The sequence below is a fragment of the Pan troglodytes genome, chromosome 10, assembly GCF_028858775.2.
Source record: "Pan troglodytes isolate AG18354 chromosome 10, NHGRI_mPanTro3-v2.0_pri, whole genome shotgun sequence".
Lineage (NCBI taxonomy): Eukaryota > Metazoa > Chordata > Mammalia > Primates > Hominidae > Pan > Pan troglodytes.
In genome coordinates this window covers 73,689,861-73,704,141 of record NC_072408.2, presented here as the reverse complement: position 1 = coordinate 73,704,141, position 14,281 = coordinate 73,689,861, and the positions used below count along the sequence as shown (strand labels likewise).

The 14,281-nt window shown below is 38.5% G+C and overlaps 1 protein-coding gene across 5 annotated transcripts in view; it reads right to left on the bottom strand.

The window, feature by feature from the left end:
- The window catches only part of ABCC9 (ATP binding cassette subfamily C member 9), a 143,159-nt gene that overhangs the window by 24,605 nt on the left and 104,273 nt on the right, over positions 1-14,281 (bottom strand). For all 5 annotated transcript variants that reach the window (XM_009425746.4, XM_063785876.1, XM_016923817.4 and 2 more), the window contains one exon: positions 5,912-6,014. In XM_009425746.4, the coding sequence (XP_009424021.1) occupies positions 5,912-6,014 (103 nt within the window). The remainder of the gene's footprint in view (positions 1-5,911; positions 6,015-14,281) is intronic.

Sequence of the window (14,281 nt, the reverse complement as noted above, 5' to 3'; positions counted from 1 at the left end):
ACAGCTAATACTTGGGGATCACTAATAGCATTTATTCTACTGCTATAGCCTTACACATCTTAAGCATTCTACTCAGTGAAAACCACCTTCCATCCAAATGATACAATGAAATGGGAGATTCAACTTAGGAAAAGGAAGTTACAACACAGATGAATTATCTACATTCAAAAGAGGGCTTTTATCTGTAGAATAGTAAATTACAGCTTCCATCAATTCTGTGAATTCAATACTCCCCACCAGAAGATTCCCATGTCGAAAGAGAGGTCTCTTTTCAGATTTCTAGTGATTCAAAGATATCTATCTATATTTGGAATTATAATGAAAACTGTAATTCTCTATAAGGCAGCCTTGTAAATAGTTAATAGCAACCCAAAAGTATGTGATCCCTCTCCTTCATATAGCACTCAGGAGCACATTATTGTACCACTGGGTGTCTGCAAGAATATATTAGGGTCTCCAAATTATGAGATCACTGCATCCCTGTCTGTCGTTGAATTGTGAACACACAAAAAAGCAGTGTTGTCTCACAAAATAGACTCTTGTGCAAGCTCACCCTAAAGACCATTTTCACTTTAGCCTGTTGACTCTAAAGTATTTATTTTTGGCTTCTTCATGTGAATTTTCTTTTATCCTTCCACCACACAGCAAGACAAAGCCTTGGAAAGACAGCCTTTAGATAAAGTTACACCATTTTTGCAACTGAAAACACCAATGCCAAAGAACTGGAATTGTTTAGTCCAAAGGGATGAAGAGAAAATACTGTGCTGAACGAGAGGACGCAAGCAGCAATCAGAGGCTAGGCTGTAGTGACACATTGCACTCAACCGCGGCCGGCTTCACTTGGCACCCAGAGGAAAAACAGTCCGCTCTGCTGCCAAAGCAAGTCCGGTGGCCAGCCACAGTCTAGCCGCTTTCTACCAGCCAAATTATTTTATTCTTTTAGTCTCTTGTCCTTTTATGATTTGAGTGTGTTATGGCCTTTATTTTTTTCCCAATTCAAAATGAATATGACATGAATACGGTGGGCAAGGCTAGATCTTCCATAGGGAAAACTGTCTGCATAGACAAAGAGGAAAAATCATGATTGTCTTAACTCTTATTTAACATGACTTGGAAAAGAAAAGAAAGCGCTGTATTTTTTAAAAAACATAAACAATTATTTTGAGATACGTTCCATCAATATCTAGTTTTTTGAGCGTTTTTAGCATGAAGAGGTGTTGAATTTTATCGAAGGCCTTTTCTGCATCTATTAAGATAACCATGTGGTTTTTGTCATTGGTTCTGTTGATGTGATGGATTACGTTTATTGATTTGCGTATGTTGAACCAGCCTTGCATCCCAGGGATGATGCCGACTTGATGGTGGTGGATAAGCTTTTTGATGTGCTGCTGGATTCGGTTTGCCAGTATTTTATGGAGGATTTTTGCAATGATGTTCATCAGGGATATTGGTCTGAAATTTTCCTTTTCTGTTGTGTCTCTACTAGGTTTTGGCATCAGGATGATGCTGGCCTCATAAAATGAGTTAGGGAGGAGTCCCTCTTTTTCAATTGTTTGGAATAGTTTCAGAATGAATGATACCAGCATCTCTTTGTACCTCCAGTAGAATTTGGCTGTGAATCCATCTGATCCTGGGCTTTTTTTGGTTGGTAGGCTACTAATTATTGCCTCAATTTCAGAACTTGTTATTGGTCTATTCAGGGATTCGACTTCTTCCTAGTTTAGTCTTGGGAGGGTGTATGTGTCCAGAAATTTATTCATTTCTTCTAGATTTTCTAGTTTATTTGCATAGAGGTGTTTATTGCATTTTCTGATGGTAGTTTGTATTGATGTGGGATTAGTGGTGATATCCCCTTTATCATTTTTTATTGCATCTATTTGATTCTTTTCTCTTTTCTTCTTTATTAGTCTGGCTAGCAGTCTATCTATTTTGTTGATCTTTTCAAAAAACCACCTTCTGGATTCACTGATTTTTTGAAGGGTTTTTCATGTCTCTATCTCAACATATGAAAAAAAGCTCATCATCACTGGTCATTACAGAAATGCAAATCAAAACCACAATGAGATACCATCTTATGCCAGTTAGAATGGCAATCATTAAAAAGTCAGGAAACAACAGATGCTAGAGACGATGTGGAGAAATAGGAACGCTTTTACACTGGTAGTGGGAGGGTAAATTAGTTCAACCATTGTGGAAGACAGTGTGGCCACTCCTCAAGGATCTAGAACCAGAAATACCATTTGACCCAGCAATCCCATTACTGGGTATATACTCAAAGGATTATAAATCATTCTACTATAACGATACATGCACACATATGTTTATTGCAGCACTGCTCACAATAGCAGAGACTTGGAACCAACCCAAATGCCCATCAATGATAGACTGGATAAAGAAAACATGGCACATATACACCATGGAATACTATGCAACCATAAAATAGGATGAGTTTATGTCCTTTGTAGGGACATGGATGAAGCTGGAAACCATCATCCTCAGCAAGCTAACACAGGAACAGAAAACCAAACACCGCATGTTCTCACTCATAAGTGGGAGTTAGACAATGAGAACACATGGACACAGGGAGGGGAACATTATACATTGGGATCTGTCAGGGGGTGGGGGGCTAGGGGAGGGATAGCATTAGGAGAAATACCCAATGTGGATCACGGGTTGATGGGTGCAGCAAACCACCATGGCATGCGTATACCTATGTTACAAACATGCATGTTCTGCGTATGTATCCCAGAACTTAAAGTATAATTTTAAAAAAAAAGATAAACAAAAATTGGATGAGGTTCGGAGAACGTCCCAAATTCAACAAAAGGTGTTTCTACTCTGGTTTCTCTCTCTTCTTTCTTGAGATTTTCTGTCAATAGCAGTGACATGGTTTTGGAAAGTTAAAACTAGGCATAAAGAGGAAGGGAGGGGAAAGATAGCCACAGAAAGCAATGATATCATGTTTTCTCCCGTTTCCATTATGGCTCTGAGTCCATGAATTAGAGTTGGTGAAATCTGTGTGAAGAAATCCTGCTTGCCTCTTCTAATTTATGCCCAATGAAGTGACCTTCTTTATATCATTTTGGTTGCATTCCTGCTCTGGGAACTCTAAGAATATTTGCTAGAAGCAGATATTTACGTGAACTTACTGAGTAATACAAAAAAGAGGGGGTTGTGTTGATACCATAGATAAGATCAAAGCAGATGTACTGGGCCAATTAGAAATTTTCATTACTTAAAAAAAAAAAGACTTACAAGGCAGAATACAGAATATATCCAGCTGTGGGGTGTAGAGAACAGTTCACACCCTAGTCTCCAAGGTACTATATCTCAACTTCATTTTTCTCACGCAAGATCCAGTTATTCCAAACTAAAATTCTGTCTCCAGTGATGTGGACATGCCCACAGAAACACAGTAGTAATGAGGTCATTTATATGTGCACAATTGAGAGAAAAGGTTATTTCCCAGGAGAAGTCATTTACCTTATTTAACACTCCTACTGTGGCATATGTTCTTGGATTATAGTATTTATATTTAAATACACCTGGTTCCAATGAAAACTCTCAGTTCACTCAGAAGAGCAGAGCGACAGTGAATCCGACTGGTCTCACAATGGATCTCTGAGATTGTCTAGAGGGGTGTGCATGTGTGCGTGTGTACACGTGTTTATCCATTTAAAGTTACTAACATATAAATACAATGGATGGAGGCAAAGCATACACAAAGGACCTTGAACCTTGACTTCTGTCAGCAGATATGCCTGGAACCTTGCAATAAATCAACAAACGTTTCTTGCCAAAATATATCTTTGCCCATCGGAAATGAAAATAAAATACTCCTTAATATTTTGTATTAATTTTTAAGGGAGAGTTCTAGTAATAAGACTAGATTGCAAATCTTGGAAGGATTCTAATACACAGAAAGCAAGGAGAAGACATAGTAACAAATGCATTACAAAGTAACCAAATGAATGGCCTGTTCTGCCCTTCCTGTTTCAGGTGTCAGTATTTTGTTTTTTGCAGGTGGAATTCAAGATACAGAGTCTATTATATTTAGACAGGTTCAACTGCTTTTTCACGTGGGGGTTAAAGTATTGGGTTATGAGTCAAACTAAACTAAACCATTTTGAGTTTGGCTGCTGTTCCTTTCTAATTTTTCCTGACCTTCCCTTTCTTGGCAGTCTTAAGGCTCTAATATCTTGTCTTCTGGCTATGAGAGCAGAGCATATGGTTTGCTTGAAGATTCTTGTTCAACACTTATCCATTAATCTGACAGCAGGAAGTGCTAAAGAGCAGAAACAGGAGTCGGTCAGACTCTCACCTCAAGTCCAAGGCAAATATGCTTGCCCCTAAAAGACATACTTGATCTTCAAGTTCAGGAAAAGCAGATACAAAGGTAACTGCTAACATTTCTCCCTTATGATTTCGGGACATTCTTTCACTAAGCTATTTCATCAGTAATTATATTATTCATATATGATTTTTTCCCTTATAGAACAACACACACACACACACACACACACACTCACATATCAAAACAAGGAATTAAAGCAAGGAATTATGGAATTATGGTTTGTATAGGGTTTGGGAATAATGTTTTGGTTTTGTGATAAATCCTAAGTAACACTTCACTTGCCTTTATTTATCTATACGTAATTCCCAAGAAACTCTGTCCTGCCTTCTTCCAACTGTCACAGCTACCTGGAGGGAATTTATCAGCAACCAATACTTCTGTCAAAACTTTGTGAAAAATAACTATGCTGTGCTGTTGAATAATTTCTACATAATGACTAATATAGTTGAGGAGAATCTCTGTAAACCAGTGAGAAATCATGATAATAAAAGCTCACAAGGATGTCCAAGATTCTTGTTTAATCTGTATCCATCAATCAACTACTCAGATTTTAATTTGGGCTCCCTCATTTCTACCCTATTAAATTCCCTTTACCATCTTCCTTCTCTTTTCTGTTGTGTTTTGAAAGAAAGCCTATATGTTAGTGAAACGCAATTAGTGGAAATAAGATTCTCCCAATAGTAGAGATAAACATGCTTTTTCTTTTCAAAACCGGCAAATACCTATTTAAAAAATTACACTCAACTCAACATTACCATCAAAGTGGCTTATCCATGTTCCGGATCGCACAGACTGTAAACTATATTCCTTGCCTTCTGGAATGTCTTTCTCGTCTCTCCTACTTGATACTCCAGCTCATTGGCTTATGAACCCCTTACCAGGGCAGGTACGATTCATTATTCATTCATGCATGCATTCGAAAGACATTTCTTGAATGCATTTGCCAATCAGTGTAGTAGGGGATTTATGTTACTTTTAATCCAATGCCCATACAAGGTACAAGGTACACATTCTTATTTTACAGATGAGGAACTGGGACTAAAATTAACTTGCTAGACCAAGTCTGTGTGATGCCAAAGCTTGTGCTTGTTCTTCTACATTATGCAAGACAGAAGGCAACAGATGATTAACTGTAGTTTTCTACATTTTGCACTAACATGACCCTCCACTGGCTTAAAATGTAGAAAGTTGCCATCCTTCCAGGCAGGACCAACTCAGTGAAGGAAATGAGTACATCTGTTCACTTGCCAAATGTGCTCTTTTGGAAAAAAAAATTTGAAGTTATACAAATATTTGCCATTCCATTAACTTATGTGATCTAGAAACTAATGAACACAAAATGAATTTTTGCTTTTTGGGCTATTTGTCTTGTCATTAGCTAAAACATTATGACAAACTTCATCTGTAACATAAACAAATCTGAGCTATTTTAAAGTCCAGAAAATGTGAAGCTAGTGCCGAATCTCAGTGGAAGGCTAATTTTTACAACTGTCTGCCTCTTTGCAGCAGGCGTCTTCTCTATTTGGTTTCCATTTCGAAATCATGAAATGAACGTACCGTCCTGACCTCCAGCCATCTGTTGGCAGCTGAGAGAAATAAGTAGGCAATGTTGTTTGTATCCGTCAGTTCCAGCATACGTTGTTTAAATCTGGTTTCATGCCTGCAGAAAACAAAAACACGATGTTAACCACACAACAGGAGAGGTAATAAGAAGCAGTCACACTTACTACTACACTATTTACTCAACACAGTGACAAACTGATGGCATGGAATGATCAGTAAATAGATTTCTTTTTTTTTTTTTTTTTTTTTCAGATGGAGTCTCGCTCTGTTGCCCAGGCTAGAGTGCAGTGGTGCTATCTCGGCTCACTGCAAGCTCCGCCTCCCGGGCTCACACCATTCTCCTGCCTCAGCCTCCTGAGTAGCTGGGACTACAGGTGCCCGCCACCATGCCCAGCTAATTTTTTGTATTTTTAGTAGAGACGAGGTTTCACCGTGTTAGCCAGGATGGTCTCAATCTCCTGACCTTGTGATCCGCCCGCCTTGGCCTCCCAAAGTGCTGGGATTACAGGTGTGTGCCACCGCACCCGGCCCAGTAAATAGACTTCTACTTCAAAATAAAGACCAGCTACTACTGCTCTTTGCATTCTTAGTACAGATGGTGTGGTCAGGTGTTTATTTCCTTTCTTATACCCTTACTAGGAAAAAGAGTCCTTCTAATAACAACATTGTATTAAAGATCAGTTCATAAATTTCCACATAATTATTGTAGCCATGAGAATAAAGCATAGCCTACTATATTAAAAGGGCCTTACAAAATCCAAGATAAATTGTGTAGAAATGCAACTCTACCGATATTTTGTGGCATTTATTTTACTTTTCCAAACAACACAGAGTTGGGTGGGAAGTGCTGGATCAGAACCAGGGAAGACAGAAAACTATGCATTTGCAATTGGCAAAAATATACTTTTAAAATTATCTTTTTGCCTAATATTTCTGGGAACCAAAGAAAAAAAACTGGGGTGGCAACAAGTAGAGGATGGGGGACACTAGAGATGATGGCAAATGTTCTACACCCCCAAATTCTGAAGTATTTGTAAGGATGGTCATTGCATAAAAGGAATTTGGTCTGTGTACTTTCAGGGTTCTATGATATATATCGTTTGGATATTGATCTTCAGCAGATTAAGTTAATTCTTGGTGCTCAATAAAATCACACCAAATTCTGTGTAACCTATTTTATAAATAAAACTGTTACTAAAAGCCCTATCCATTTAAACATCTGAGCCAATATCTCAAAGAAATTCATGTTACATGGTAGAAAAAATCTTCTCTAAATCACAACAATAGTCTCTTTTTATTTCTCAATTATTTTTCCTGAATAACAGAAACATTGGAAGGCTGGATAATAGAATAAAAATAACTGGTTTGAAGGTAGGGAAAATACCAAATCAAAATGTGATTTATTCACTTTCTGCAGCCACGGCTCGTCTTATAGAGACCTCCCATCTATGGGTTATGTTTGCAAGAAATAAGCAAACTTCATCTGACAAAATGGCAGTGATTCCTTCTTGATAAAACACTTCCCCCACTCACCTCCCCAATTTTTAAGTAAAATTGTAAAAATGTATAATAAATCATCATATGTCAAAGAATGAAGATATCCTGGGTGGGGTGTTCATTTGGCCCACTGAAGTAATCCATACAGGCCAATATAAAGCAGACGCTTGATATCTATCCAATCAATCTGATCATTCCAATATGTCAAAAAAGATAGATAATTCGGTCGGACAGTCAGCTCTAATCTACAATAATCAGAGAACTCAGCAATCATAGCTAAATAGTTACCTCACATTGAGTTGAGTATCCATGACCCAAATGCCACGCTGCCATGCACAGGAGGACCTGGCCTGAATGGCAGCACTCATGCTGTGGGACTAAGCAGTCCAAGCTTACCCTCCAGCTGACCTTTTTAGGGATGAATATAGAGAACAACTAAAGGGTAGGGGGGATGTTCAAAGGGTTATAGGATTTACTGAAACAATGAACATGAACCATAAAGATTATCTATCTATCTATCTTTCTGTCATCAATCTATCATCTCTCTATATACACACACTCAAGGCTCATTTTTTTTTTTTTTTGAGACAGTCTCACTCTGTCGCCCAGGGTGGAGTGCAGTGGCGCGATCTCAGCTCACTGCAACCTCCGCCTCCCAGGGTCAAGCGATTCTCCTGCTTCAGCCTCCCCAGTAGCTGGGACTACAGGTATGTGCCACCATGTCCAGCTAATTTTTGTATTTTTAGTAGAGATGGGGTTTCACCATGTTGGCCAGGATGGTCTTGAACTCCTGACCTCAGGTGATCCATCCACCTTGGCTCATTCTTTTTTGTACTTGCTAGGTACATGTTTGGTAGATTTTCATCCATTCATTCGGGAGCATTTAGCAATCATCCACTCTAAGCAAGACATTATGCTAGACACTGAGGATATAGGAACAAGACATGACCTACTCCCTTGAAGGGTCAACTGTCTAGTGAAGGGAGGAAACACAGCATTAGCAAGTAAAAATGGTGCAACACACTGTCTAGCTATAAGGATCTTATGCACAAAATGCTACACGAACATAAAGGAAGGGCATGATTTGCACCAAGCAGAGGATCAGCACGGTAGGAAATGGAGTGAAGGGTGGAGAGAGAGGAAGGGTTAAGCAAGGTATCACAAAGGACAAGGAAGATAATCTGAGTGAGGTTTTTAAAGGATAAGCAGAATGTTTTTGGTGAACAAGGCATTCTACGCAGCAGGAACAATGTGAGAAAAGGCACAGAAATGAGAAAGCGCCACATGTTCTGGGGCTTGAGACAGGTTCTTCTCCCTAGAGGACTGTGTGATGGAGAGATTGGAGATGAGGCCAGGTGGACCAAAGCCAGTGGACTACATTTGAGATGAACCTCAAACACTTGATTCTGACAAAGTGCTTTATCTGGAACACTTTTGACTCTTCCTCTAGTTTTGGGATATTGTTTCAGATCCACTCTTAAAGAGTTTGTAAATGGAGTTGGCAATAGTCTGAGGCAGCAGTGAGACGGGAGGGGTGAAAATGCAGTGAACATTCTTTCTGCGTGTTTCTATTTGGCAAGAAACCTTCTGTTTTCCTAATGGAAACTTTGACACACTCAGCCTGTATCTTTTCATCCATATCCAGCTCATCTTCTGAACATTCTTAGACCTTTATTCTGTCAGACAAGAAAAAAATAGGAAAGGTCACTAAAATCTCAGTCTAATTTAACTGTGATGCTTTCGTGGTAAACTACTTGAGGGAGTTCATTGCTTCATGTGAGTACACCACGAACCCTCAATGCAGGGGAGGAAAAGCAGCCTCATCAGTAAATATTAACTTTCCAAAGAGTTCAAGACTCTGGGGACTCCAGATAGCTTGAAAGAAAGGAACAGATGGATGGAAAAAGACACAATCAATTCCTGACCACAAGTACCAAATGTAAGGATTCTAGAATTTTATCCATGGCAGCAGGGCCATCCCATTTTCAAGACTTCTTTTGGGTTTAAAAATGCTGATATTTATGATAATTAATAAAAATGCTTTACGCCCCTAATCATCAGAGAAATGCAAAGTAAAACCACAATGAGACACCACCTTACCCCTGCAAGAATGGCCATAGTTTAAAAATAAAAATAAAAAATAGATATTGACGTGGTGAAAAGGGAACACATTTACACTGCTAGTGGCAATGTAAACCAGTGCAATCACTATGGAAGACAGTATGGAGATTCCCTAAAAAACTAAAAGTATTACTGCTATTTGATCCAGCAAACCCACTAGTGGGTATCTACCCAGAGGAAAAGAAGTCATTATATGAAAAAGACAGTTGCACACACATGGTTATAGCAGCACAATTTGCAACTGCAAAAATATGGAACCAGCCTAAATGCCCATTAACCAGTGAGTGGGTAAAGAAAATGTGGTATATATACATCATGGAATACTACTCAGCCATAACAAGGAACGAAATAATGGCATTCTCAGCAACCTGGATGGAATTGGAGACCATTACTCTAAGAGAAGTGACTCAAGAATAGAAAACCAAATATCATATGTTCTCACTTATAAGTGGGAGCTAAGCTATGAGGATGCAAAGGCATAAGAATGATATGATAGACTCTGGGGACTTGGGGTGAAGGATGGAAGAGGGGTGAGGAATAAAAGACTACACATTAGGTACAATGTACACTGCTTGGGTGACAGGTGTACCAAAATCTCAGAAATTATCACTAAATAACTTATCCATGTAACAAAAAATTGCCTGTTCCCAAAAAACCTATTGAAATAAATAAACTAAAATAAAACATTAAAAAATGAACTCTGGAGGATCTAAACCTGGATTAGTATCATGCAGGTACTTCCAGATAGAAGTTGAGTTGTCTTTTGTTTCTTCCAACTCTAATTCAAGCATTGAAATTTAACATAATATTTTGTTCTACTTAAAGCTACCTAGAAGTTTTCCTAATGTAAAATTAAGGATAGTAATGCTAAATTATGCTCATGTGTCTAGAGAAGAAGGTAAATGAAAAATCTGAATCTTGACTCTTGGTCAATTTCCTCTTTCATTCTAAATCTTCCTCATTCCCTTCACGATGCTCTGCCTTGTTCTTGTCCCCATCCCTCTCAGAAGATGACTTCCCCTGTCCTTCAAGGAGAAAACAGAGGCTGTTATATGTTGAACTCATCAACTTCCTGTTGTTTCACCTGCCAGTTTTCCTGAATCTATTCAGATCCTTTTCATACCTTCATAGAGGAGCTATGTACCAAATACTCCTCAAGCTGAAGTGGTCTTCACACTTGGGCACTTAACATACTCCTGCTAATCTGCTGTAATAATCTTCTCCGTTAACTGTCCCATCCCGCCTATATCTCCACTTCTTCCCTTCAGTCTTTGAAAATGTCTAGTTCATTATCCTCTTAAAAATGAAAACGCAATAGTAAAAAAGCTCCTTCTTTTAGTTAGCTCTCCTAAACTCCTTCCCACCTCAGTAAAACTCTTTCAAAAAGTAGTTTTTCCTTGCCATGTCCATGTTCTGATTTCCAATTAATTTTTTAACCCTCTGAATTTTGCCTTCGATTCTCTCCACTTTATCATTACTGTTCTTGCTAAGGTTATCAATAGCTTCATGGTTGCCATATCCAATGGACACTTTTAATTCTTTTTTATTCTTCTTTTATGTTGTTATTACTATTGACCATTCAATTTCTTTTTAAAATGCTCACTTGATTAACTCCAATGATGCGACTATCCTGATTTTTTGCCTACTACTTAGATGGCTTATTTTCCCAACTGGTCTGAATTCCTCTCCCTTAGTAGGAAGATGGGTTCTGCCCTATTAAGTATTAACATTTGGCACTTATATGTCATTGAGGTCTTGGAAGGAAATGGACAAGACTGAATTGAGGTGCATTACAGTGGTGTTGCCTAGGGTAATATGCATCAAACACAGGTAGAGCAGTCCCTTAGGCTTTCCAGACCTGTCCTTGACCTGGGTAGAGCTGCTACAGGTAAAGGTTTACTTACCAGAAGGTGCCATTTGGATAAAGGGCTATCAAAAATTTCAGCTGACCACTTAAGGGCCTTTAATGGCCTCTAGGGAGGCAAAGTGCTTGGGTGCTGGCCTCTCCTATCTGGATATATATATGTATATGTATATCCATTTGGTACTTGTGGTCAGGAATCGAATGTGTCTTTTTCCATCCATCTGTTCCTTTCATATATATATATCCAGAAGAATAAAAGAGGGGCTGAAAATGATATATATATATGACTTATACATATAGCATATATAACATTATGTACATACACACACACACACACACACACACACACACACACACACAGTGCGCACATGAGGAGGGAGCCCAGTGAACTGATCTTTCCCACCATTAACTTCTCACTCATAGGATAGTTGATCTTTACAGGGACCAACTTGCTAAACTAGTAGTCACAACATCAAGGTTGCCAAGACGTAGATCCTCCTCCCATAAACAAGGCATTGGTTTGAATTTGATGGCATCAGGCTGGCCTATGTTGGGGTTGGCCAGGAGCAGGAGGAGCTCAATAGGATTTTTAGTTGAAAGACTGAGACCATGACATGGGGCAACATCAACCCTTCCCCTTTACTGAGCAAGCTGACTGGGAACATAATTCAAACAGTCTGTCCAAATTAGGAGGGCTGGAAGCAGATAGATGTTGAAGTAAAGAGCCATGGAGATATTAACAGAAAGTAGTAGGTTGAGCAATGAAGTGTCCTTTAATTTATTCACAAAACATCTGGACACCTAATATGTAACTGACTCTGTCAATATTCTAAAGATTAAGATGAAGGACACATTACAGCTCTTAAGTAGCTCCCAATCTTGTAGAGGAATGCAAACACACAAACAGTTGATTATGATGCAGTGTGCTAAGTTTAGGATGCAACTTAACATAGAGATCTAAGAAGGACATGGACTCTACATTCTAACATACAGAGAAGGCTTACCACAGTAGATGATAATCATGGACTGATATTTCAGCAATGAGATAGGCACTGGTTAGCCAAATATAAAAGGATATTGGGAGGGACAAGTAATATAACCTATCTTACTCTTAACCTAAGAGGACCAGCTTTGTTTAATGAGGCAGCAATTGGCAGATCATATTTTCCACAGGATCTTTTTTATCTACTTTTTCTTTAAGTGCTGGTAGTCTGAAATTTTTCTGCAAGCTCCTCTTTTCTTAGTCTGCACCATCTCCCTCAGCAATCAAATCCATGGCCAAAACTTTAACTATTATCCATAAAAGAATGATACTCAAACCTGTATCTTCTGCCCTTAGATATCTCTTAGACATCAGACCTGTATACCAAAATGATCAAAAACAGTCCAGCTGGATATCTCATTACTACCTATACATGTTCATAACCAGACTCATGAACTCCTTCTCCAATCCTCCACATCATCTTCAATTTCCTAACTTGGAAAACTACCTACTCATGGAATCAGAAACTTAGAAGGAATCACCTTCAACTTCTCCCTCAACCTTACTCTTCACATTCAATTTGCTCCTAAATCTCATTGTTCCCACTTCCTAAATATTCCTTAAATCTGTGCTTTCTCTCCCGGTCCTTAGTTCCTTATCCTGCCTTTGTAATCTCTCATGTGGACCACTGCAACAGCCTCCTGGAGTCTCCTTGTCTTGGGCATTAACCATCCCCAGTTCATAGTAGTATCCCAGAGTTATTGTGATGAACACAACTCTGATCATATCACTTTCCTGCTCAAAATTCTTCAGTGACTACCACACATTGAAAGGATCCAGTCTAAGTTATTTAAAGATACTTATCAATGCCCTTTGTGTACTGGCCTCTACCATGGTTTCAAGCCTCATCGCCACAGACAGCTTCTCTGTACTTAATCTATGTTCCAACAGTACTGGACTCTTTTGATTTCCATATAAAATAGAAATCTTTATATTTTCACACATCTGTTATATCTTCTTTCAATATTCTATCTCCTGTATCTGCCAGGTCAATTATTCCTCATTCAAAAATTTGTTATTCAATAATTATCTCCCCATTCCTTCTAGACAGAGTGCTACCCTGCTCTCTGACACAGTTGTTTCTTGTGATATTAGACTATGTATCATGCTGTGTTGCTATTTTTTTCTTAAGCCCTCTCTCCTACTAGGCTGTGAGCTCCTTAACACAGCCCATGTTAGCTACTTAGTCAATATATATTTATTGAGCACTTACTTAGTCCCAGGCACTTTTCCCAGCTAATGATGCCACAACAACAACAAAAAAAGAAAAAGTGGGGGATGAACTGATAGGGCTTACATTCCAGTTGGAAAGGACAGATAACTTGTAAACAAATAAAAAAGATGATTTAAAATACTCAGATAAATATCACAAAGGAAATAAAAAGGATAACATGGCAGGTGTATGTGGGGAGGATGTGGGGAGGGAGGGCAACAGTGCCACTTTTTGCTGGTTGGAAATGAAAGGCCATGTCTTTTTAGTCTTTATATATCTACAGCAAGAATAGTACCTGGCATATGTTCGGTACTCAAATGTTTCTTAAATAAATTGAATTGAAAGGACTTATTTGGTGAAAAAAGTAATCTTTAATATGGTGTACATATTAATACCAGTGATCATTGCTGGTTGTTAGAATATAAATTTCATGTTAATATCTACATTCAATGCCAATAAATAATTTTGACATCTCCAATAAAAGGAATTGCACATTATGATGGAAAAACATACCAGTGCAGAAAGCATGAATGCTTCATGATGCCGCCTACATAGATTATGTACACGTGCTGTGGAACATAATGTTGTGGATAGTTGTCTCTCTATATTCTACTCTGTGACCCAATT